Source organism: Haemorhous mexicanus (genome assembly GCF_027477595.1).
Source record: "Haemorhous mexicanus isolate bHaeMex1 chromosome 35 unlocalized genomic scaffold, bHaeMex1.pri SUPER_35_unloc_1, whole genome shotgun sequence".
Classification (NCBI taxonomy): Eukaryota; Metazoa; Chordata; class Aves; order Passeriformes; family Fringillidae; genus Haemorhous; species Haemorhous mexicanus.
Genome location: NW_026775987.1, coordinates 161,124 through 187,630, shown reverse-complemented (window position 1 = coordinate 187,630; position 26,507 = coordinate 161,124). Strand labels below are relative to the sequence as shown.

Genomic DNA, 26,507 nt, shown 5'->3' with positions numbered 1-26,507 from the left:
GAACCCCAAAAAACCCCCAAAACCCCAAAATCCTGAACCCAAAAACCCCTAAATCATGAACCCCCAAAAATCCAAAACCCCAAAATCCCGAACCCCCAAAAACCCAAAATCCTGAACCCCAAAAAACCCCCAAAACGCCAAAATCCTGAACCCCCAAAAACCCTAAATCATGAACCCCCAAAAATCCAAAACCCCAAAATCCTGAACCCCCAAAAATCCAAAACCCCAAAATCCTGAACCCCAAAAAACCCTAAATCATGAACCCCCAAAAATCCAAAACCCCAAAATCCTGAACCCCAAAAAACCCCCAAAACTCCAAAATCCTGAACCCCAAAAACCCTAAATCATGAACCCCCAAAAATCCAAAACCCCAAAATCCTGAACCCCAAAAAACCCCCAAAACTCCAAAATCCTGAACCCCAAAAACCCTAAATCATGAACCCCCAAAAATCCAAAACCCAAAATCCTGAACCCCAAAAAACCCCCAAAACGCCAAAATCCTGAACCCCCAAAAACCCTAAATCCTGAACCCCCAAAAATCCAAAACCCCAAAATCCTGAACCCCAAAAAACCCCCAAAACGCCAAAATCCTGAACCCCCAAAAACCCTAAATCATGAACCCCCAAAAATCCAAAACCCCAAAATCCTGAACCCCAAAAAACCCCCAAAACTCCAAAATCCTGAACCCCAAAAACCCTAAATCCTGAACCCCCAAAAATCCAAAACACCAAAATCCTGAACCCCAAAAAACCCCCAAAACGCCAAAATCCTGAACCCCCAAAAACCCTAAATCATGAACCCCCAAAACTCCAAAACCCCAAAATCCTGAACCCCCAAAAAGCCAAAATCCTGAACCCCAAAAAACCCCCAAAACTCCAAAATCCTGAACCCCAAAAACCCTAAATCATGAACCCCCAAAAATCCAAAACCCCAAAATCCTGAACCCCAAAAAACCCCCAAAACGCCAAAATCCTGAACCCCAAAAACCCTAAATCATGAACCCCCAAAAATCCAAAACCCCAAAATCCTGAACCCCAAAAAACCCCCAAAACTCCAAAATCCTGAACCCCAAAAACCCTAAATCATGAACCCCCCAAAATCCAAAACCCCAAAATCCTGAGCCCCCAAAAATCCAAAACCCCAAAATCCTGAACCCCAAAAAACCCCCAAAACCCCAAAATCCTGAACCCCAAAAATCCTAAATCCTGAACCCCCAAAAATCCAAAACCCCAAAATCCTGAACCCCAAAAAACCCCTAAAACCCCAAAATCCTGAACCCCAAAAAACCCCCAAAACCCCAAAATCCTGAACCCCAAAAAACCCCCAAAACTCCAAAATCCTGAACCCCAAAAACCCCAAAATCCTGAACCCCCAAAAACCCTAAATCCTGAACCCCAAAAAATCCAAAACCCCAAAATCCTGAACCCCCAAAAACCCTAAATCATGAACCCCCAAAAATCCAAAACCCCAAAATCCTGAACCCCCAAAAATCCAAAACCCCAAAATCCCGAACCCCCAAAAACCCAAAATCCTGAACCCCAAAAAACCCCCAAAACCCCAAAATCCTGAACCCAAAAACCCCTAAATCATGAACCCCCAAAAATCCAAAACCCCAAAATCCCGAACCCCCAAAAACCCAAAATCCTGAACCCCAAAAAACCCCCAAAACGCCAAAATCCTGAACCCCCAAAAACCCTAAATCATGAACCCCCAAAAATCCAAAACCCCAAAATCCTGAACCCCCAAAAATCCAAAACCCCAAAATCCTGAACCCCAAAAAACCCTAAATCATGAACCCCCAAAAATCCAAAACCCCAAAATCCCGAACCCCCAAAACTCCAAAATCCTGAACCCCAAAAAACCCCCAAAACGCCAAAATCCTGAACCCCCAAAAACCCTAAATCATGAACCCCCAAAAATCCAAAACCCCAAAATCCTGAACCCCCAAAAATCCAAAACCCCAAAATCCTGAACCCCCAAAAACCCTAAATCCTGAACCCCCAAAAATCCAAAACCCCAAAATCCTGAACCCCAAAAAACCCCCAAAACTCCAAAATCCTGAACCCCCAAAAACCCTAAATCATGAACCCCCAAAAATCCAAAACCCCAAAATCCTGAACCCCAAAAAACCCCCAAAACCCCAAAATCCTGAACCCCCAAAAATCCAAAACCCCAAAATCCTGAACCCCAAAAAACCCCAAAAACCTCAAAATCTTGAACCCCAAAAACCCTAAATCCTGAACCCCAAAAAAACCCAAAAACCCCAAAATCCTGAACCCCCAAAAATCCAAAACCCCAAAATCCTGAACCCCAAAAAACCCCCAAAACTCCAAAATCCTGAACCCCAAAAACCCTAAATCCTGAACCCCAAAAAATCCAAAACCCCAAAATCCTGAACCCCCAAAAACCCTAAATCCTGAACCCCAAAAAATCCAAAACACCAAAATCCTGAACCCCCAAAACCCTGAACCCCCAAAAATCCAAAACCCCAAAATCCTGAATCCCCCCAAAATGCCAATCACCCCAAAACTTGAACGCCCAAAAACCGGAACCCCCAAAAACCTGAACCCCCAAACACCCGAACCCCTGAATCCCCCCAAAATCCCAACCCCCCAAAAACCTGAAGCCCCAAAATCCCAAACCCCCAAAAACCCTCCAAAATCCCAAACTCCCAAAATCCTGAATGCCCCATAATCCCAATCCCCCCAAAATCCCCCAAAATCCTGAATGCCTCAAAACCACAAACCCGAAAACCCCTGAATCCTCCAAAATCTCGAACCCCCAAAATCCCAAACACCAAAACCCTGAACCCCCCCCAAAATCCAAACCCCTCCCCAAATCCAAACCCCCTCGACCACCCCAAACCCCTCCCAAATCACCCCCCCAAAAACCTCCGAGCCCTTTTTAACCTCCAAAGTTTAATAATAATAAAAAAAATCATAATACAATAAAATAAGCCCCCCCCGCCCCCGCTACAAAGAGCTCGAGACTTGTTAGTGTCGGCGGGGGGGAGGGGCAGGGGGGGCCCCAAATCCGCCCCCCCCCCCCCGCCCCCACCCCCCCAATCCTATAAAAAACCCGGTGCGGGAGGGGTGGGGGGAGGGGCTGGCCCTGCTGTGCTGGTTGGGGCCCCCCCTCCCCATTTTGGGGGGACCCCCGGACCCCCCACCGGTGTGTGTGGCCCACCCCCCCCTCCCCCTCCGGGGCTGAACGATACAAAAGAAAGAACTCAAATAATTACATCGTGGGGGGGGGAGGGGAGGGGGGGAGGGGAGAGACCCCTCCCCACCCCCACCCCCACATCGGGGAGGTTGAGGGGGGGGCTCAGGGTGGGGGGGGCCCGGGGTGGCCCCCCCAGTCCATCCCCACCGTGTCAGCCGCGTCCGTCCGAGCTGGGGGCTCCACGTCACGAGTCCTGGGGGGGGGACAGCCCTAAAATCGCTGCACCCCAAAATCGCTGCACCCCAAAATCACGGTACCCCATAATCGCTGCACACTTAATCACTAAACCCTAAAATCGCTGCACCCCAAAATCGCTGCACCCCAAAATCGCTGCACCCCAAACCGCTGTACCCCAAAATCGCTGCACCCCAAAATCACGGTACCCCAAAACCATTGTACCCCAAATCGCTGCACACATAATCACTAAACCCTAAAACCGCTGCACCCCAAAATCGCTGCACCCCAAACCCCTGTACTCCAAAACTGCTGTACCCCAAAATCGCTGTACCCCTAACCGCTGCACCCCAAATCACTGTACCCCAAAATCACGGTACCCCAAAATCATTGCACCCCAAATCGCTGTACCCCAAAACCGCCGTACCCCAAATCACTGCACCCCAAAACCACTGCACCCCAAATCGCTGTACCCCAAAACCGCCGTACCCCAAATCACTGCACCCCAAACCGCTGCACCCCAAACCGCTGTACCCCAAAATTGCTGAACCCCGAAACCACCGCACCCCAAACCGCTGCACCCCAAACCCCCCCCATCGATCCCTGCACAGGGGGAACCCCCCAGAGCCTCTCCTCTGCACCCCAGGATTTTCCCGTGCTCCTCCTGGATGCTCTCATCCCATCGCTCCCCAATTAACCCCCTCTGCACCCCAAAACTCCCCTCCCATTAACCCCTTCTGTACCCCACAACCCTCTCATTAACCCCTTCTGTACCCCACAATCCCCCTCTGCACCCCATTAAACCCCTTCAGTACCCCATTAACCCCTTCTCTACCTCTTTACCCCCCATTAACCCTTCTATACCCCATAACCCCCCTCTGTACCCCATAACCCCCATTAACCCCTTCTCTACCCCTTTACCCCCAACTAACCCTTTCTCTACCCCATAACCACCCCATTAACCCCTTCTCTACCCCATAAACAACCCATTAACCCCTTCTATACCCCATAACCACCCCACTAACCCCTTCTATATCCCATAACCCCCCCTCTGTACCCCATAACCCCCATTAACCCCCTTCTGTACCCCAAACCCCATTAACCCCTTCTCTACCCCATAAACAACCCATTAACCCCTTCTATACCCATAACCACCCCATTAACCCCTTCTATACCCATAACCACCCCATTAACCCCTTCTATACCCCATAACCCCCCCTCTGTACCCCATAACCCCCCATTAACCCCTTCTGTACCCCATAACCCCCCTGCACTCACCCCTGGGGTCTGGGGGCCGGGCGTGGGGCTGTCCCGGGGGTCCCCCCCCTCGGCTCCCCGACTCCTCTTTGGCTCCAGCTCCTCCTTGGCCAGGGAGGGGAGGTGCCCCCGCTCCGCCCGGCGCTTCCGGCGCCTCTCGGGGTCCCGGCCGCGGGCCCGAGCCCCCCGGCGCTCCGCCTGCTCCAGCTGGGGAGGGGGGACCCCCGTCAGACACCCCCAAATCGGGAGGGGAGGGGCTGGGCTGCCAGGGCAGGGCGGGTCTGGGGTGCCCAGGGCAAGGAGGGATTTGGGGGGCTCTAAAAGGTTTTGGGGACCCTCACCCTAAAGAGTTGGTGGGGAGGGGTTAGGGAGGGGATGGGGGGAGTTTTGGGGGACCCCCACCATAAGGAAGAGGGCATGAGGAGCTGCAGGGTGTCAGTTTTGGGATCTCTGAGGGAATCTGAGGGGATCAATAAGAGCTTTAAGAGATGATTTGGGGACAGTTCTGGGGTGCCCAGAAAGGGTTGGGGCAGTTCTGGGGTTCAAGGGAGACACTCTGGGGCAGTTTTGGGGTGCCCAGCAAGGATTGGGGCAGTTTTGGGGTTCAAAGGAGATGCTTTGGGGCAGTTTTTGGGGTTCAAAGGAGATGCTTTGGGGCAGTCTTGGGGTGCCCAGCAAGGACTGGGGCAGTTTTGGGGTTCAAGGGGGATGCTTTGAGGCAGTTTTGGGGTGCCCAGAGAGGTTGGGGCAGTTTTGGGGTCCACAGGAGATGCTTTGGGGCAGTTTTGGGGTGCCCAGCAGGGACTGGGGCACTTGTGGGGTTCAAGGGGGATGCTTTGGGGCAGTTTTGGGGTAACTTTAGGAGTCTTGGGGACAATTTGGGGTCCCCTGTGAGGTTTTGGGGCAAGTTTTAGGCACCTGGAGACACTTTGGAGGAGTTCTGGGGTGGTTTGAGGGGGGCCCTGAGGAGGGTTTGGGGGGTTCTGGGGCAGTTTGGGGGGTTCTGAGTCTCCAGGGAGGGTTTGGGGATCCCTGGGCAGTTTTGGGGGTGTGTTCTGTGTCCCCGGCTGGATTTTGGGGGTGTCTGGAGCAGTTTTGGGGGTTTGTTCTGTACCTCAGGGAGCTTGGGGGTCCCTGGGGCTGTTTTGGGGGTGCATTCTGAACCCCAGGGAGGTTTTGGGGGTCTCTGGGCAGTTTTGGGGGTGTGCTCTGCACCCGAGGAAGGTTTGGGGTGTGCTCTGTGTACCCCAGGCAGTTTGGGGGTCCCCAGGCAGTTTTGGGGTGTGCTCTGTGTCCCCGGGCAGTTTGGGGGTGCGTTCTGTACCCCAGGGAGGGTTTGGGGGTCCCCAGGCAGTTTTGGGGTGCACTCTGTGTCCCTGGGCAGTTTTGGGATGTGTTCTGTACCCCAGGGCAGTTTTGGGGGGTTGTTCTGTACCCCAGGGCAGTTTTGGGGTGCGCTCTGTGTCCCTGGGCAGTTTTGGGATGCGCTCTGCACCCCAGGGCAGTTTTGGGGGGTTGTTCTGTACCCCAGGGCAGTTTTGGGGTGCACTCTGTGTCCCCAGGCAGTTTGGGGGTGTGCTCTGTACCCCAGGGATTTCAGGGGTCCCCAGGCAGTTTTGGGGTGCGCTCTGTGCCCCAGGGCAGTTTGGGGGTCCCCAGGCAGTTTTGGGGGTTTGTTCTGTACCCCAGGCAGTTTTGGGGTGCGCTCTGCACCCCAGGGCAGTTTTGGGGGTTTGTCCTGTACCCCAGGGCAGTTTGGGGGGTTGTTCTGCGCCCCAGGGCAGTTTTGGGGTGCGCTCTATGTCCCAGGGCAGTTTTGGGGTGCACTCTGTGTCCCAGGGCAGTTTTGGGGTGCACTCTGCGCCCCAGGGCAGTTTTGGGGGTTTGTTCTGTACCCCAGGGCAGTTTTGGGGGTTTGTCCTGTACCCCAGGGCAGTTTGGGGTGTGCTCTGTGTCCCAGGCAGTTTTGGGGTGCGCTCTGTGCCCCAGGGCAGTTTTGGGGGTTTGTTCTGTACCCCAGGGCAGTTTTGGGGTGCGCTCTGCGCCCCAGGGCAGTTTTGGGGTCCCCAGGGCAGTTTTGGGGTCCCCAGGGCAGTTTTGGGGTGCGCTCTGTGTCCCCAGGCAGTTTGGGGGTGTGCTCTGTACCCCAGGGATTTCAGGGGTCCCCAGGCAGTTTTGGGGTGCACTCTGTGTCCCAGGCAGTTTTGGGGTGCCCTACCTCGAGCAGCAGGCGGAACAGGGCCAGCGGGGGTGGGCGCGTGGCCTGCAGCAGCCGCCAGATGCTCTGGGCCTCGTCCAGCGTCACCTCCAGCAGGTCCCCCTCCATCATCAGCTCCTCCAGCGGCCGCCGCGTGGCCTCGGCCAGCTCCAGCACCGGGCCCTGCAGCCGCGGCAGCGCCGCGCTCAGCGCCTCCAGCTCTGCAGGGACATGGGGACATCGTGGGGACACCATGGGGACACAGACATCCCCCTCGGCCAGCTCCAGCACCGGGCCCTGCAGCCGCGGCAGCGCCGCGCTCAGCGCCTCCAGCTCTGCGGGGACATGGGGACATCGTGGGGACATCATGGGGACACCGTGGGGACACAGACACCCCCCTCGGCCAGCTCCAGCACCGGGCCCTGCAGCTGTGGCAGCGCCGCGCTCAGTGCCTCCAGCTCTGCGGGGACACCATGGGGACATCGTGGGGACACCACAGGGACATGGGGACATCGTGGGGACACCATGGGGACACCGTGGGGACATAGGGACACAACGTGTGTGCCCTCGGCCAGCTCCAGCACCGGGCCCTGCAGCTGTGGCAGCGCCGCGCTCAGCGCCTCCAGCTCTGCGGGGACATGGGGACATCGTGGGGACACCACAGGGACATGGAAACATCGTGGGGACACCGTGGGGACACACACATCCCCCTCAGCCAGCTCCAGCACCGGGCCCTGCAGCCGCGGCAGCGCCGCGCTCAGCGCCTCCAGCTCTGCGGGGACATGGGGACACTGTGGGGACACCGTGGGGACACAGACACCCCCCACGGCCAGCTCCAGCACCGGGCCCTGCAGCCGCGGCAGCGCCGCGCTCAGCGCCTCCAGCTCTGCGGGGACATGGGGACATCGTGGGGACACTGTGGGGACACCGTGGGGACACAGACACCCCCCTCGGCCAGCTCCAGCACCGGGCCCTGCAGCCGTGGCAGCGCCGCGCTCAGCGCCTCCAGCTCTGTGGGGACACCGTGGGGACATCGTGGGGACATCGTGGGGACACCATGGGGACATGGGGACATCGTGGGGACACCGTGGGGACACCGTGGGGACATAGGGACACAACGTGTGTGCCCTCTGCCAGCTCCAGCACCGGGCCCTGCAGCCGCGGCAGCGCCGCGCTCAGCGCCTCCAGCTCTGTGGGGACATGGGGACATCGTGGGGACACTGGGGACACCACAGGGACATGGGGACATGGGAGGTGCCAGCTCCAGCAGCGCCGTGCTCAGCACCTCCAGCTCTGCAGGGACACCTTGGGGACATTGTGGAGACACCATGGGGACACCACAGGGACATGGGAACATTGTGGGGACACCAGAAAGACATGAGGACACAGGGACAGGGTGCACCCATCACTTCCAGCTCTGTGGGGACACTATGGGGACACCACAGGGACATGGGGACACCACAGGACCCCCCAGCACCTGCTGAGCTCACCAGGGACCCAGTGGGGTCCCTGGGTCCCTCTGTCCCTCCCTCCCCGGGGATCCCAGCGGGTCCCCCCCAAGGCCCTGACCCCACTCACCCGAGGGCAGGGGTCCGTTCTTCTCCGGGCTGGGGGCGTCCCCGTTCTCCACCGACACCTGGGGGGGATGGAGGGAAGGTGTCATGGGGGGCTCAGCCTCCCCCAGCCCCAAAACCACCCCAGAACCCCAAAACCACCCCAGAACCTGCCCTGGAGCCCCAAAACCCGCCCCACAGCTCCCCAGTGCCCCCTAAACCCTTCCACCTCGGTCTGCTCGTTGTGGCTGGCCTCATGCAGGGCCCTGACACCCCAAATCTCCCCAGATCCCCCATAATTCCCCCCAAAACACCCCCTGCTCCCCACCTTGGTCTGCTCGTTGCGGCTGGCCTCACACAAGGCTCTGACACCCCAAATCACCCCAAACCCCCCCGCAAAACACCCCTAATTCCCCCAATCTCCACCTTGGTCTGCTCGTTGCGGCTGGCCTCGCGCAGGGCCCTGACACCCCAAATCAGCCCCAAATCACCCCAAAACCCCCCCAAAACCCCCCTAATCCCCCCAAAACCCACCGTGCTCCCCACCTTGGTCTGCTCATTGCGGCTGGCCTCACGTAGGGCCCTGACACCCCATATCAGCCCCAAAACCCCCCTAAATCTCCCCAAAACCCCCCACCTCGGTCTGCTCGTTGCGGCTGGCCTCGCGCAGGGCTCTGACACCCCAAATCACCCCAAAACCCCCATAATTCCTCCCAAAACCCCCTAATCCCCCCAAAACCCCCCACCTTGGTCTGCTCGTTGCGGCTGGCCTCGCGCAGGGCCCTGACACCCCAAATCACCCCAAAACCCCCTAATCCCCCCAAAACCCCCCACCTTGGTCTGCTCGTTGCGGCTGGCCTCACGCAGGGCTCTGACACCCCAAATCTCCCTAAATCTCCCCAAAACCCCCATAAATCTCTCCAAAACCCCCATAATTCCCCCCAAAACCCCCATAATTCCTCCCAAAACCCCCTAATCCCCCCAAAACCCCCCACCTTGGTCTGCTCGTTGCGGCTGGCCTCGCGCAGGGCGCCGTCGCCGTCGCCGTGCAGCCGGTGCCGCAGGGCCGCCAGGCGCTCCAGGGGCCCGGCCACCTCGGGGGAGGCCAGGAGCTGGCGGGCGCGGTCCTGCCAGGTGATGGCCCGCTCGGTGAGGCACTGCAGGGCCTCGCCCTCGGGCAGCCGCACCGGCAGCTTCTGCAGGGCCACCAGCAGCGCCAGGATGGTCTCGAGGCGCGGCCGCCGCGAGCGCTGGCACAGCGGGCACAGGAACTTGGCGTCCCACTCCCACCAGGCCGGCGATGGCTTCTGGGCGCCCAGGCGGGGCCAGGCCACGCAGGAGCCGTGGAACCAGTCCCGGCAGAGCTGGCACTGCAGCATGCCCGGCCCCGAGGGCTGCCCGCACACGCAGGAGGGCGGCCCCGGGCCCGGCAGGGGCGGCGCCGCTTTCTGGGCGTTGGCGTGGCGGAGCCGCAGCATGCCCTCCTTCTCCTTCTGCTCGCCCTCCTTGAACGCCACGATCTGGGGGACAACAGGGGGTGAGAGGGGACCGGGGGGTGACAGGGTGTGACCCCACCCCAAAGCCCTAAGTGCCCTCCTTCTCCTTCTGCTCGCCCTCCTTGAACGCCACGATCTGGGGTGGGGAGAGCAGGGGGTGAGAGGGGACAGAGACTGGGGGGTGACAGGGTGTGACCTCCACCCCAAAGCCCTCAATGCCACGATCTGGGGGACAGCAGGGGGTGAGAGGGGACTGGGGTGTGACCCCCACCCCAAAGCCCTGAGTGCCCTCCTTCTCCTGCTCGCCCTCCTTGAATGCCACAATCTGGGGTGGGGAGAGCAGGGGGTGACAGGGGATAGGGATTGGGGGGTGACAGGGTGTGACCCCCACCCCAAAGCCCTGAGTGCCCTCCTTCTCCTTCTGCTCGCCCTCCTTGAACGCCACGATCTGGGGGACAACAGGGGTGAGAGGGGACAGAGATTGGGGGGTAACCCCCACCCCAAAGCCCTGAGTGCCCTCCTTCTCCTTCTGCTCGCCCTCCTTCAACACCACGATCTGGGGTGGGGAGAGCACAGGGTGAGAGAGGACTGGGGGGTGACAGGGTGTGACCCCCACCCCAAAGCCCTGAGTGCCCTCCTTCTCCTTCTGCTCGCCCTCCTTGAACGCCACGATCTGGGGTGGGGGGAGCAGGGGGTGAGAGGGGTGTGACCCCCACCCCAAACCCCTCAATGCCACGATCTGGGGGACAGCAGGGGGTGAGAGGGAACTGGGGTGTGACCCCCACCCCAAAGCCCTGAGTGCCCTCCTTCTCCTTCTGCTCGCCCTCCTTGAACGCCACGATCTGGGGTGGGGAGAGCAGGGGTGAGAGGGGATAGGGATTGGGGGGTAACCCCCACCCCAAAGCCCTGAGTGCCCTCCTTCTCCTTCTGCTCGCCCTCCTTGAACGCCACGATCTGGGGGACAACAGGGGTGAGAGGGGACAGAGACTGGGGGATGACAGGGTGTGACCCCCACCCCAAACCCCTCAATGCCATGATCTGGGGGACAGCAGGGGCATGAAAGGTGACAGGGATTGGGAAATGTGGGTGCCCCTCACCCCAAACCCCTGAATGCCATGATCTGGGGGACAGCAGGGGCATGAAAGGTGACAGGGATTGGGAAATGTGGGTGCCCCCCACCCCAAACCCCCCAATTTAGGGAGAATAAGGAACATGAGTGATAACAGCACTCGAGGTCGGATGCGGTGCCCCCCACCCCGAGCACCCCAACCCCGGGGTGGGCACAGCAGGGACGGGAGCAGTGCCAGTGCTGGGGGTCCCGGGGTGCCCCCCACACCCCCCCCTCCTCACCACAGCCCCGGGGTCCCGCAGGTCCTGCGCCGACAGCCCCAAGCTCTCGGCGTCCAGCCGGTAGAGCCCCGGCTCCTGCCGCCACTTGAGCCTCTTGCTGCTGTCCGAGCCGGCGTCAGCGCAGGGACACAGCACCTGGGGGACACCGAGGGGGGGTCAGCGCCCTGCCGGGACCCCCCCCTGCACCCCCCGGAGCCCCCCCAGACCCACCTCGAGCAGGGTGTAGCAGGAGTTCTTCTTGAGGAAGGTGCGGGAGGCCTTGTCCCGCCAGGAGTGCGCGGTGCCCACCTGCACCTCGAGCTGCCGCAGCTCCTCCAGGCGCACGGGCAGGTCCCGGCCCACGGCCACCAGCCCCTCCAGGTCATCCAGGCACGGGTAGTGGTCACCGTTCTGGGGACACAGGGACATGGGGGGACATGTGGGGACACGGCCACCAGCCCCTCCAGGTCATCCAGGCATGGGTAGTGGTCACCGTTCTGGGGGGACATGGGGACATGTGGGGACACATGGGGACATGTGGGGACACGGCCACCAGCCCCTCCAGGTCAGCCAGGCACGGGTAGTGGTCACCGTTCTGGGGGCACAGGGACATGGGGACATGTGGGGACACAGCCACCAGCCCCTCCAGGCACAGGTAGTGGTCACCGTTCTGGGGACACAGGGACATGGGGACATGTGGGGACATGTGGGGACACCGCCACCAGCCCCTCCAGGTCAGCCAGGCACGGGTAGTGGTCACCGTTCTGGGGGGACAGGGGGACATGGGGACATGTGGGGACATGTGGGGACACAGCCACCAGCCCCTCCAGGTCATCCAGGCACGGGTAGTGGTCACCGTTCTGGGGACACAGGGACATGGGGGGACACAGCCACCAGCCCCTCCAGGTCATCCAGGCATGGGTAGTGGTCACCGTTCTGGGGACACAGGGACATGGGGACATGTGGGGACACAGCCACCAGCCCCTCCAGGCACAGGTAGTGGTCACCGTTCTGGGGACACAGGGACATGGGGACATGGGGACACGGCCACCAGCCCCTCCAGGTCATCCAGGCATGGGTAGTGGTCACCGTTCTGGGGACACAGGGACATGGGGACATGTGGAGACACGTGGGGACATGGGGACACAGCCACCAACCCCTCCAGGCACGGGTAGTGGTCACCGTTCTGGGGGGACACGGGGTCAGAGGGTGGCATGGGGACATGTGGGGACATGTGGGGACACGTGGGGACAGGGGTGGGGTGAGAGGGGGACGTGGGGGTGGATGGGGATGTGGGAGTGGGGGTTGTGGGAGGGACAGGTGGGGGACATGGGGACAGGGATGGGACAGGACGGTGACAGGAAACGGCAGAGACAGGGATGGGGTCATGGTGACAAGGACAGGGATGCAGCAGGATGGGGTCATGGTGACAGGGATGGGACAGGATGGAGTCAGGGTGACAGGGATGGGACAGGATGGGGTCATGGTGACAGGGACGGGACAGGATGGAGTCAGGGTGGCAGGGACACAGCAGGAACAAGGACAGGATGGGATGGGGACATGGTGGCAGGGATGGGACAGGATGGGGTCAGGGTGGCAGGGACGGGACAGGATGGAGTCAGGGTGGCAGGGACACAGCAGGAACAGGGACAGGATGGGATGGGGACATGGTGGCAGGTGTCCATGGGGACAAGGACATGGAGGTGTCCAGTGTCCATGGGGACAGGATGGGGACACAGGAGTGTCCAGGACCCATGGGGACACAGGGAGGTGTCCATGGAGTCAGGATGGGGACACAGGAGCATCCAGGATCCATGGGGACATGGACATGGAGGTGTCCAGAGTCCACGGGGACAGGATGGGGACACAGGAGTGTCCAGGATCCACGGGGACATGGACAGGGAGGTGTCCACGGGGACAGGATGGGGACACAGGAGTGTCCAGGATCCATGGGGACATGGACATGGAGGTGTCCAGAGTCCACAGGGACAGGATGGGGACACAGGGGGTGTCCCCTGCCCATGGGGACACAGGGAGGTGTCCATGGGGCCAGGATGGGGACACAGGGGGTGTCCCCTTCCCATGAGGACACAGGGAGGTGTCCATGGGGCCAGGATGGGGACACAGGGGGTGTCCCCTTCCCATGGCGACACAGGGAGGTGTCCACAGGGCCAGGATAGGGACACAGCGGTGTCCCCTGTCCACAGGCCAGGACAAGGACACTCAGGTGTCCAAGGGGACACCCGGGCACTCAGGGCTGTGCACAGGGGGGTGCCAGGGGCGCTCCTGGGGGGCAGAGCCCACCTGGATCTCCTCGACGTCGGCGATCCAGGCGCGGGCCTTGCCCAGCGCCTCCTTCAGGGCCTGGATGTTGGGCAGCAGCGCTGGAATGTTCTCGGCCTCCTTGATGATGGCAGCCAGCGTGGCCGGGGGGTGCTTCTGCCTGCGGGGGGGTCAGAGCCAGGGACCCCCGAGCTCCCGGGCACCCCAGAGCTCCCCCTGACACCCCAGAGCTCCTCCTGGCACCCCAGAGCTCCTCCTGACACCCCAGAGATCCTCCCTGACACCCCAGAGATCCCCCCTGACACCCCAAAACTCCCCCCTAACACCCCCAGAGCTCCCTGACACCCCAGAGACCCCCCTGTCAACCCCCAGAGATCCCCCTGACACCCCAGAGCTCCCCTGACACCCCAGAGCTCCTCCTGACACCCCAGAGCCCCCCCTGTTAACCCCCAGAGATCCCCGACACCCCAGAGATCCCCCTGACACCCCCGAGATCCCCCCTGACACCCCCGAGATCCCCCCTAACACCCCCGAGATCCCCCCTGGCACCCCAGAGATCCCCCTGACACCCCAGAGCTCCCTGACACCCCCGAGATCCCCCCTGACACCCCCGAGATCCCCCTGGCACCCCAGAGCTCCCCTGGCACCCCCAGAGCTCCCTGACACCCCCGAGATCCCCCCTGGCACCTCAGAGATCCCCCCTGGCACCCCAGAGCTCCCCCCTGACACCCCAGAGATCCCCCTGGCACCTCAGAGATCCATGGCACCCCAGAGCTCCCCCTGGCACCCCCCGAGATCCCCCTCACACCCCCAGAGATCCCCTGGCACCCCCAGAGCTCCCCCTGACACCCCCAGAGATCCCCCTGGCACCCCAGAGCACCCCCCTGACACCCCAGAGCTCCCCCTGGCACCCCAGAGATCCCCCCTGGCACCCCAGAGCTCCCTGACACCCCAGAGATCCCCCTGACACCCCCAGAGCTCCCCCTGGCACCCCCAGAGCTCCCTGACACCCCAGAGATCCCCCCTGACACCCCAGAGCTCCCCTGGCACCCCAGAGCTCCTCCTGGCACCCCAGAGATCCCCCTGACACCCCAGAGATACTCTCTGACACCCCAGAGATACTCCCTGACACCCCAGAGCTCCCCCTGACACCCCAGAGCCCCCCCTGTCAACCCCCAGAGCTCCCCCCTGGCACCCCAGAGATCCCCCTGACACCCCAGAGCTCCCCTGGCACCCCAGAGCTCCCCTGGCACCCCAGAGCTCCCCCTGACACCCCAGAGATCCCCCCTGACACCCCAGAGATCCCCCTGACACCCCAGAGCTCCCCTGGCACCCCAGAGCTCCCCCTGACACCCCAGAGCTCCCCCTGACACCCCAAATATCCCCCTAACGACCCCCCAGAGCTTCATCCCCCTCCCCACAGTCACCCCCAGCCCCTTTTATCCCTTCCTGAGCACACAAGGAGCAGCCCCCAGCCCCTTTATCCCCACCCAGGGGACACAGGGCACAGCCCCAGCTCCTTTAATGTCCCTTTAAAGCCACGTGCTAGAGCCCCCAGCTCCTTTAATGTCCCTTTAAAGCCACGTGCTAGAGCCCCCAGACCCTTTTTATCCCCCCCAAAGCCATGAGGGGCAGCCCCCAGCCCATTTAAAGCCACGTGCTGAAGCCCCCAGACCCTTTCTATCCCCCATGAGGGACAAAAGGGGCAGCCCCCAGCCCCTTTATCTCCACCCAGGGGACAAAGGGCACAGCCCCAGCCCCCAGCCCCTTTATCTCCCACTGGGGAGGGGTCCAGCCCCTTTATCTCTCCCTGGGGAGGGGTCTTTCCCTCTGGGGATGGCTCCAGCCCCTTTATCTCCCCCTGGGGAGGGGTCCAGCCCCTTTATCTCCCACTGGGGGGGCTCCAGCCCCTTTATCTCTCCCTGGGGAGGGGTCTTTCCCTCTGGGGATGGCTCCAGCCCCTTTATCTCCCCTTGGGGATGGCTCCAGCCCCTTTATCTCCCCCTGGGGAGGGGTCTCTCCCCCTGGGGATGGCTCCAGCCCCTTTATCTCCCCTTGGGGATGGCTCCAGCCCCTTTATCTCCCCTTGGGGATGGCTCCAGCCCCTTTATCTCCCACTGAGGGGGCTCCAGCCCCTTTATCTCTCCCTTGGGAGGGGTCTTTCCCCTTGGGGATGGCTCCAGCCCCTTTATCTCCCCCTGGGGAGGGGTCTCTCCCCTTGGGGATGGCTCCAGCCCCTTTATCTCCCCCTGAGGAGGGGTCCAGCCCCTTTATCTCCCCCTGGGGAAGGGTCTCTCCCCCTGGGGATGGCTCCAGCCCCTTTATCTCCCCTTGGGGATGGCTCCAGCCCCTTTATCTCCCCCTGGGGATGGCTCCAGCCCCTTTATCTCCCCCTTGGGGATGGCTCCAGCCCCTTTATCTCTCCCTGGGGAGGGGTCTCTCCCCCTGGGGACGGCTCCAGCCCCTTTATCTCCCCCTGGGGATGGCTCCAGCCCCTTTATCTCCCCCTGGGGAGGGGTCCAGCCCCTCTATCTCCCCCTGAAGAGGGCTCCAGCCCCTTTATCTCCCCCCTGGGGATGGCTCCAGCCCCTTTATCTCCCCCCGGGGACGGCTCCAGCCCCTTTATCTCCCCCTGGGGAGGGGTCTCTCCCCCTGGGGATGGCTCCAGCCCCTTTATCTCCCCCTTGGGGATGGCTCCAGCCTCTTTATCTCCCCCTGAGGAGGGGTCTCTCTCCCTGGGGATGGCACCAACCCCTTTATCTCCCCCTTGGGGATGGCTCCATCCCCTTTATCTTCCCCTGGGGAGGGGTCTCTCCCCCTGAGAACGGCTCCAGCCCCCCCACCTCCCCCTGGGGAGGGGTCCCTGGCCCCGACCTGGCCTCGAGGCACATCTGGGCCTTCTCCTCCCAGCGCTGGGCGATGGTCAGCAGCTCCTGCAGCTCGGCCATGGCCACGTCCACGGCGGGGCTGGGGGCCACGGTGCGGCCGGCCTGGATGAGGCCGCGCATGACGGGCAGGGGGACGCGGGCGCGGGGGGACCGCAGCGTGGCCGTCACCTCCTCCAGCCAGGCGGCCTGGGCCAGCTGCCGCTCCAGCCGCCGGCCCTCGGGCACCTCCACGCCCAGGCGGGCCCCGCGCTCCAGCAGCTCCTGCAGAGCCCCCGGGCCCGGCGGGGGAACGGCCAGCGCGGCCCGGGCCTCGGCCTGGAAGGATTCCACCCGCTCCAGGAGGGCCTGCAGGGGGGAAAACGGGGTCAGGGAGGGACAGGGACAGTGTGGGGACAGTGTGGGGACAGTGTGGGGACAGTGTGGGGACAGCACTGGGACACCAGGTCAGGGAGGGACAGGGACAGCGTGGGGACAGTGTGGGGACAGCGCGGCCCGGGCCTCGGCCTGGAAGGATTCCACCCGCTCCAGGAGGGCCTGCGGGGGGAAAACGGGGTCAGGGAGGGACAGGGACAGTGTGGGGACAGCGTGGGACAGTGTGGGGACAGCGCGGGGACAGCACTGGGACACGGGGTCAGAGAGGGACAGGGACAGTGTGGGGACAGTGCAGCCCAGGCCTCGGCCTGGAAGGATTCCACCTGCTCCAGGAGGGCCTGCGGGGGGAAAACGGGGTCAGGGAGGGACAGGGACAGTGTGGGGACAGTGTGGGAACAGCGTGGGACACGGGGTCAGGGAGGGACAGGGACAGCACGAGACAGGGTGGGGACAGCGTAGGACAGTGTGGGGACAGCGTGGGACACGGAGGACAGCACGGGACATGGGGTCAGAGACACTCAGGGGACAGCACAGGTCACCATGGGGACAGCGCAGGACACACAGGGACAGCGTGGGACATCGTGGGACACGGGGGAATAGTGTGGGACACACAGGGACAGCACTGGGACACGGGGTCAGGGACACACAGGGGACAGCGTGGGACACACAGGGACAGCGTGGGACATCGTGGGACACGGGGGAATAGTGTGGGACACACAGGGACAGCACTGGGACACGGGGTCAGGGACACACAGGGGACAGCGTGGGACACACAGGGACAGCACTGGGACACGGAGTCAGGGATGAACAGGGGACAGCGTGGGACAGTGTGGGGACAGCGCGGGGACAGCACTAGGCTATGGGGTCAGGGACACACAGGGACAGTGTGGGACATTGTGGGGACAGCGTGGGACACAGAGGGACACCCCTGGGACACAGAGGGACACCCCTGGGCCATGGGGTTAGGGACAGACAGGGGACAGCATGGGACATAAAGGGACAGCAAGAGGGCACACAGGGACACACCTGGGACACCCATGGGACAGTGTGTGACACCCTGGGACACTGTGTGACCCCGTGTAACCCCGTGTGACACCAGGTGACACTGTGTCACCCTGTCCCACCTACACGTCCCCGATCTGGTGCATCACGCAGTGTGACCCCGTGTGACACCAGGTGACCCCGTGTGACCCCGTGTGACCCCGTGTCACCTGCACGTCCCCGATCTGGTGCATCATGCAGTGTGACCCCGTGTGACCCCGTGTGACCCCATGTCACCTGCACGTCCCCGATCTGGTGCATCACGCAGTGTGACCCCGTGTGACACCAGGTGACCCCGTGTGACCCCGTGTCACCTGCACGTCCCCGATCTGGTGCATCACGCAGGGCAGTTGGTTCATCTGCTCCAGGAACGCCCGCAGCTCCTCCAGCGTCAGCGCCGGCGCGGGGACCCTGCGGGGACAGCGACACTCTGGGGACACTGTGGGGACAGGGAGGGGACAGCGACACTCTGGGGACACTGTGGGGACAGGGAGGGGACAGGGACACTCTGGGGACACTGTGGGGACAGGGAGGGGACAGCGACACTGTGGGGACACTGTGGGGACAGGGAGGGGACAGGGACACTCTGGGGACACTGTGGGGACAGGGAGGGGACAGCGACACTGTGGGGACACTGCGGGGACAGGGAGGGGACAGCGACACTCTGGGGACACTGTGAGGACAGGGAGGGGACAGCGACACTGTGGGGACACTGTGGGGACAGGGAGGGGACAGCGACACTGCAGGGACACTGTGGGGACAGCGACACTGTGGGGACACTCTTGGAACACTGTGGGGACACTACGGGGACACTATGGGGACAGTGACGCTGTGGGGACACTCGGGGGACAAGGACACTCTGGGGTCCCTGCAGGGACAGGGACACTGCTGGGACAGGGACACTGTGGGGACACTGTGGGGACCCTGCAAGGACAGCGACACTCTGGGGACACTGTGGGGACCCTGAGGGGACAGGGACACTCTGGGGACCCTGCGGGGACAGGGACACTGCTGGGACAGGGACACTGCTGGGACAGGGATGGAATAGGGACATGAAGGTGTCCAGTGTCCATAGGGACAGCACAGGGACATGGAGGTGTCCAGGACAGTGACACAGCAGTGTCCAGGACAGGGACACAGGTGACAGCACAGTGACACAGGGGACATCACAGGCACACACACAACCCCACCAGGGCCAGCACACCGAGCCCGCTGAGGCTCAGGCTCCGTGACGGTGACGCCGCCCTGCTGGTGACGCCGCGGGGACACCGAGGGGACAGCTGGGGACACTCACCCGGTCTCCTGGGAGCTGATGAGCCCCAGGGCCTCGGAGACGCAGCGCTCGGCCTGGCCCAGGCAGCCCTTGAGGCGGTGCAGCAGCTCGTTCTCGGGGAACTTGCGCTCCCGCGCCTCCGACTCCAGCGCCCGCAGCTCCTCCAGCGCTGGCCGGGCACAGCCGGGGGGTCAGGGCTGGGCTCTGAACCCCCAAACCCCCCCGGGGAGCCCCCCAAAAGCCCCCCCGGGACCCCCACTCACTGCGCTTGCGGCCGTCCTCCACCTCGAGGGCGATGCGCACCTTGTTGGCCCAGGTGTCGAAGGACTCGGCGCGCACCTTGAGCTTGTGCAGCATGGCCGGCAGCTCGTCCAGGGTGTAGCGGTACCTGGGGGGCATGGGGGTCACCAGGAGCACCCCAAAAGGTACAAACAGGACCCCCAGACTGAGCTCAGGGGCTGTCCCCCCACCCCACCCCATGGACACCCCGAGATCTTCACAGCCAGGGTCACAGCAGGACCCACAGCTCAGCCCCATCTGTGTCCCCAAGGTCACATCAAGGGCCCCAAAACGCACCCCCCAAATCTTACAGACCCCCAAAGACCACCCCCAGGTCCCCACCAAGGGCACATCCAGGCCCCCAGCCCCCCCCCAAACCTTACAGACCCCCAGAAACCACCCCCAGGTCCCCCAGACCCCCAAAACCACCCCCAGGTCCCATGGCCGGCAGCTCGTCCAGGGTGGAGCGGTACCTGGGGGGCACTGGGGGTCACCAGGAGCACCCCAAAAGGTACAAACAGGACCCCCAGACTGAGCTCAGGGGCTGTCCCCCCACCCCACAGACACCCCGAGATCTTCACAGCCAGGGTCACAGCAGGACCCACAGCTCAGCCCCATCTGTGTCCCCAAGGTCACATCAAGGGCCCCAAAACGCACCCCCCAAACCTTACAGACCCCCACAAACCACCCCCATGTCCCCACCAAGGGCACATCCAGGTCCCCAGCCCCCCCCCCAAACCTTACAGACCCCCACAAACCACCCCCAGGTCCCCCAGACCCCAAAAACCACCCCCAGGTCACATGGCCGGCAGCTCGTCCAGGGTGTAGCGGTACCTGGGGGGCATGGGGGTCACCAGGAGCACCCCAAAAGGTACAAACAGGACCCCCAGACTGAGCTCAGGGGCTGTCCCCCCACCCCACCCCATGGACACCCCAAGATTTTCACAGCCAGGGTCACAGCAGGACCCACAGCTCAGCCCCATCTGTGTCCCCAGGGTCACATCAAGGGCCCCAAAACGCACCCCCCAAATCTTACAGACCCCCAAAGACCACCCCCAGGTCCCCACCAAGGGCACATCTAGGTCCCCAGCCCCCCCCCCAAACCTTACAGACCCCCAAAAACCACCCCCAGGTCCCCCAGCCCCCCAAAACCACCCCCAAGTCCCATGGCCGGCAGCTCGTCCAGGGTGTAGCGGTACCTGGGGGGCATGGGGGTCACCAGGAGCACCCCAAAAGGTACAAACAGGACCCCCAGACTGAGCTCAGGGGCTGTCCCCCCACCCCACCCCATGGACACCCCGAGATCTTCACAGCCAGGGTCACAGCAGGACCCACAGCTCAGCCCCATCTGTGTCCCCAGGGTCACATCAAGGGCCCCAAAACGCACCCCCCCAAATCTTACAGACCCCCAAAGACCACCTCCATGTCCCCACCAAGGGCACATCCAGGCCCCCAGCCCCCCCCCAAACCTTACAGACCCCCACCAACCACCCCCATGTCCCCCAGCCCCCCAGAACCACCCCCAGGTCCCCACCAAAGGCACATCCAGGCCCCCAGCCCCCCCCAAAACCATCCCCCAGACCCACTCCAGGTGCCCACTGGGACCTCCAACCCCCTAAAACATCCCCACATCCCATTATAGGGCACACCAGCCCCCCCAAACCCCTTTCCCAGACCCCAATCCCTTCTTCCAGCCCCCCAAATTCCTCTCCCAGATCCCCAACCCCCTCTCCCACCCCCCAAACCCCATTCAAACCCCCCAAAACCCTCTCCCAGTCCCCCAACCCCCTCTCCAAGCCCCCCCAAACCCATTCAAATCCCCCAAAACCCATTCAAACCCCCCAAACCCCCTTTAAACCCCCCCAAACCCCCTTTAAACCCCCACAACCCCCCCAAACCCCATTCAACCCCCGCAAACCCCCTTCAAACCCCCCCAAACCCCTCTCAAACCTCCCCAAACCCCACTCAAACCCCCCTAAACCCCATTCAACCCCCCCAAACCCCCTTTAAATCCCCCCATAACCCCTTTAAACCCCCCCAAACTCCACTCAAACCCCCCCAAACCCCTTCAAACCCCCCCAAACCCTCTTTAAACCCCCCCAAACCCCACTCAAACCCCCTCAACCCCCCCCATACCCCCTTTAAACCCCCACAAACCCCATTCAAACCCCCCAAAACCCACTCAAACCCCCCCAAACCCCTCTCCCACCCCTCAAAACCCATTCAAACCCCCCCAAACCCCACCCAAACGCCACCCAACCCCCTCTCCCACCCACCCAACCCCCTCTCCCACCCCCCAAACCCCATTCAACACTCCCAAACCCCTCCCCCACCCCCCCAACCCCCTCCCCCAGCCCCCAAACCCCCCAAGCCCCCCCACCTGAGGTACTGCTTGCTGCGGGGGCACTTGCAGAGGTCGTCCATGTGGTAGAGGCAGACGAGGCCCTGGGGGCAGTCGTAGCAGGCCAGGGCTGACAGGAAACACGTGGTCTTGCACTTGTCACACTGCCTCTCGTCATCGGGCAGCAGCTCGAAGGCCTCGCGCTCTGCCTCCGTGATGCCCTGGGGGGGCAGAAAAATGGACATCAGACACCCCCCGGGCAGATTTTGGGGTGATCTCAGCACCCCCAATCCCTCCACGTTGCTCTGACTGGAATAAAAATTCTGTCAGATCCCCCCCTGCAGCTCCACCCCTTCCTGCTCTGCCTCCGTGATGCCCCGGGGGGGCAGAAAAAACAACATCAGACCCCCCCGGGGAGATTTTGGGGTGATCTCAGCACCCCCAACCCCTAAGTGACCCCCTCAGAGGGATAAAAATTCTGTCAGATCCCCCCCTGCAGCTCCAACCCTTCCTGCTCTGCCTCCGTGATGCCCTGGGGGATAAAAAAATGGATATCAGACCCCCCCATGGAGGTTTTGGGGTGTTCTCAGCACCCCCAATCCATCTGTGACCCCCTCAGAGGGATAAAAATTCTGTCAGATTTCCCCCTGCATTCCTGCTCTGCCTCCGTGATGCCCTGGGGGGATAAAAAAATGGACATCAGACCCTCCCATGGAGGTTTTGGGGTGTTCTCAGCACCCCCAATCCCTCTGTGAGCCCCTCAGAGGGATAAAAATTCCCCCTGCAGCTCCAACCCTTCCTGCTCTGCCTCCGTGATGCCCTGGGGGGGCAGAGAAAACAACATCAGACCCCCCCCCGGGCAGATTTTGGGGTGATCTCAGCACCCCCAATCCCTCCACGTTGCTCTGACTGGAATAAAAATTCTGTCAGATCCCCCCCTGCAGCTCCAACCCGTCCTGCTCTGCCTCTGTGATGCCCTGGGGGGCAAAAAAATGGGTATCAGACCCTCCCATGGAGGTTTTGGGGTGTTCTCAGCACCCCCAATCCCTCTGTGAGCCCCTCAGAGGGATAAAAATCCCTCCTGCAGCTCCACCCCTTCCTGCTCTGCCTCCGTGATGCCCTGGGGGGGCAGAAAAAACAACATCAGACCCCCCCATGGAGGTTTTGGGGTGTTCTCAGCACCCCCAATCCCTAAGTGACCCCCTCAGAGGGATAAAAATTCTGTCAGATTTCCCCCTGCATTCCTGCTCTGCCTCCGTGATGCCCTGGGGGGATAAAAAAATGGATATCAGACGCTCCCATGGAGGTTTTGGGGTGTTCTCAGCACCCCCAATCCATCTGTGAGCCCCTCAGAGGGATAAAAATTCCCTCCTGCAGCTCCAACCCTTCCTGCTCTGCCTCCGTGATGCCCTGGGGGGGGCAGAAAAAACAACATCAGACCCCCCCCGGGCAGATTTTGGGGTGATCTCAGCACCCCCAACCCCTCCACGATGCTCTGACTGGAATAAAAATTCTGTCAGATCCCCCCCTGCAGCTCCACCCCTTCCTGCTCTGCCTCTGTGATGCCCTGGGGGGCAAAAAAATGGATATCAGACTCCCCCATGGAGGTTTTGGGGTGTTCTCAGCACCCCCAATCCCTCTGTGAGCCCCTCAGAGGGATAAAAATCCCTCCTGCAGCTCCACCCCTTCCTGCTCTGCCGCTGTGATGCCCTGGGGGGGCAGAAAAAAACAACATCAGACCCCCCCATGGAGGTTTTGGGGTGTTCTCAGCACCCCCCAACCCCTAGGTGACCCCCTCAGAGGGATAAAAATTCTGTCAGATTTCCCCCTGCATTCCTGCTCTGCCTCCGTGATGCCCTGGGAGGGCAGAAAAATGGATATCAGACCCTCCCATGGAGGTTTTGGGGTGTTCTCAGCACCCCTAATCCCTCTGTGAGCCCCTCAGAGGGATAAAAATCCCTCCTGCAGCTCCAACCCTTCCTGCTCTGCCTCCGTGATGCCCTGGGGGGGCAGAAAAATGGACATCAGACCCCCCCGGGGAGATTTTGGGGTGATCTCAGCACCCCCAACCCCTCCACGATGCTCTGACTGGAATAAAAATTCTGTCAGATCCCCCCCTGCAGCTCCAACCCTTCCTGCTCTGCCTCCGTGATGCCCTGGGGGGCAAAAAAATGGATATCAGACCCCCCCCATGGAGGTTTTGGGGTGTTCTCAGCACCCCCCAACCCCTAAGTGACCCCCTCAGAGGGATAAAAATTCTGTCAGATTTCCCCCTGCATTCCTGCTCTGCCTCCGTGATGCCCTGGGAGGGCAGAAAAATGGATATCAGACCCCCCCGGGGAGATTTTGGGGTGTTCTCAGCATCCCCAATCCCTCTGTGAGCCCCTCAGAGGGATAAAAATTCCCCCTGCAGCTCCAACCCTTCCTGCTCTGCCTCCGTGATGCCCTGGGGGGGCAGAAAAAACAACATCAGACCCCCCCGGGCAGATTTTGGGGTGATCTCAGCACCCCCAACCCCTAAGTGACCCCCTCAGAGGGATAAAAATTCTGTCAGATTTCCCCCTGCATTCCTGCTCTGCCTCCGTGATGCCCTGGGGGGATAAAAAAACGGATATCAGACCCCCCTGGGGAGATTTTGGGGTGATCTCAGCACCCCCAACCCCTCCACCACCCCCTGAGGGTGACAAAACAACCCTCACCCCCTCCCCAGGGCTTTTGGGGTGCCCCCAACACCCCCAGGACCCCTACAACCCCCTGAGGGTGGCACAAACACAACTCTCACCCCCTCCCAGAACTTTTGGGGTGCCCAGGACTCCCACCACCCCCTGAGGGTGGCACAAACACGACCCTCACCCCCTCCCCAGGGATTTTGGGGTGCCTCAATCCCCCATAACCTGCTAAGGGTGGCACAAACACGACCCTCACCCCCTCCCCAGAGCTCTTGGGGCACCCTAACCCCTCCATCACCCCCCGAGGGTGGCACAAACACCACCCTCATCCCCTCCCCAGAACTTTTGGGGTGCCCCAGTGCCCCATAAGGGTGGCACGAACACGACCCTCACCCCCTCCCCAGGGATTTTGGGGTGCCCCAACCCCTCCATCACCCCCTAAGGATGACACAAACACCACCCTCACCCCCTCCCCAGACCTTCTGGTGTCCCCCAACCCCTCCATCCCCCCCCGAGGGTGGCACAAACACAACCCTCACCCCCTCCCCAGGGATTTTGAGGTGCCCCAACCCCTCCATCACCCCCTGAGGGTGGCACAAACACGACCCTCACCCCCTCCCCAGGGATTTTGGGGTGCCCCAACCCCTCCACCACCCCCTAAGGATGGCACAAACACCACCCTCACCCCCTCCCCAGGGATTTTGGGGTGCCCCAACCCCTCCATCACCCCGTAAGGATGACACAAACACGACCCTCACCCCCTCCCCAGACCTTCTGGTGTCCCCCAACCCGTCCACCACCCCCCAAAGGTGCCACAACCACCCCCCTCCATCTCCCCCTACCGTTCGGGGCGCCCCCCACCCCCCATTTTCGGGGGTGCCCCCACCTTCTCCAGCAGGGCCTTGCGCAGCTTGCGCTCCTCCTGCACGAGCACGAACATCTCCTTGTGCACGGCGGCCGCCAGGTTCAGGTCCAGCTTCTCGGGGCTCGCGGCCATCTTGCAGATCAGCTCCTCGTGCGAGAAGACGCAGTAACGGCGCAGGCGGCGGTAGTGCTCGATGCACTGCCTGCCTGCAGGGAGCTGGGGGGGATAGGGGCGGTCAGGGGGGTCCCCAAAACCTGGGGGGACCCCTAAACACAGCCCTGAACCCGGCTGGGTACCCCCAGTGCTGATCCCCCAAACTGGGAACCTCCCTGAACTGGGCAGTGCTCGATGCACTGCCTGCCTGCGGGGAGCTGGGGGGGATTGGGGGGGTCAGGGGGGGTCCCCGAAACCTGGGGGGACCCCTAAACACAGCCCTGAACCCGGCTGGGCACCCCCAGTGCTGAGCCCCCAAAGCTGGGATACCCCTGAACTCAATGCAGTGCTTTGGTAGTGCTCGATGCACTGCCTGCCTGCGGGGAGCTGGGGGGGATTGGGGGGGTCAGGGGGGTCCCCAAAACCTGGGGGGACCCCCTGGACCCCCTAAGCACAGCCCTGAACCCGGCTGGGCACGCCCAGTGCTGATCCCCCAAACTGGGAACCTCCCTCAACTGGGCAGTGCTCGATGCACTGCCTGCCTGCGGGGAGCTGAGGGGGACTGGGGGGGTCAGGGGGGTCCCCAAAACCTGGGGGGCCCCTAAACACAGCCCTGAACAGATCTCAGCACCCCAAAACCTGGGGGGACCCCTAAACACAGCCCTGAACCCGGCTGGGTTGAGCCCCCAAAGCTGGGATCCCCCCTGTGCCCCTGACCTCAGCTGGGCACCCCCAAACCTGAGATACCCCTGTGCCCCTGAACTGGGCAGTGCTGGATGCACTGCCTGCCTGCGGGGAGCTGGGGGGGATTGGGGGGGTCAGGGGGGTCCCCAAAACCTGAGGGGACCCCTAAACACAGCCCTGAAACTGGCTGGGCACCCCCAGTGCTGATCCCCCAAACTGGGAACCTCCCTGTGTGTCCTGAACTGGGCAGTGCTGGATGCACTGCCTGCCTGCGGGGAGCTGAGGGGGACTGGGGGGGTCAGGGGGGTCCCCAAAACCTGGGGGGCCCCTAAACACAGCCCTGAACAGATCTCAGCACCCCAAAACCTGGGGGACCCCCCAAACAATCCTTAAACAGACCTGGGCACCCCCAAACCTAAGATACCCCTGTG

General features: G+C 62.1%; 1 protein-coding gene across 1 annotated transcript in view; it reads right to left on the bottom strand.

The window, feature by feature from the left end:
• Nucleotides 1–2,901: 2,901 nt before the first annotated feature.
• Nucleotides 2,902–26,507, bottom strand: part of KDM5C (lysine demethylase 5C) — a 42,116-nt gene continuing 18,510 nt past the window's right edge. The window contains 14 exon segments of the mRNA XM_059837396.1: nucleotides 2,902–3,415; nucleotides 4,675–4,860; nucleotides 6,872–7,071; nucleotides 8,429–8,486; nucleotides 9,399–9,923; nucleotides 11,250–11,384; nucleotides 11,460–11,639; nucleotides 13,533–13,671; nucleotides 16,386–16,744; nucleotides 18,127–18,223; nucleotides 19,107–19,254; nucleotides 19,349–19,473; nucleotides 21,745–21,926; nucleotides 25,261–25,455. Of these exon segments, the coding sequence (XP_059693379.1) occupies nucleotides 3,407–3,415; nucleotides 4,675–4,860; nucleotides 6,872–7,071; nucleotides 8,429–8,486; nucleotides 9,399–9,923; nucleotides 11,250–11,384; nucleotides 11,460–11,639; nucleotides 13,533–13,671; nucleotides 16,386–16,744; nucleotides 18,127–18,223; nucleotides 19,107–19,254; nucleotides 19,349–19,473; nucleotides 21,745–21,926; nucleotides 25,261–25,455 (2,538 nt within the window). The 3' untranslated portion in view covers nucleotides 2,902–3,406.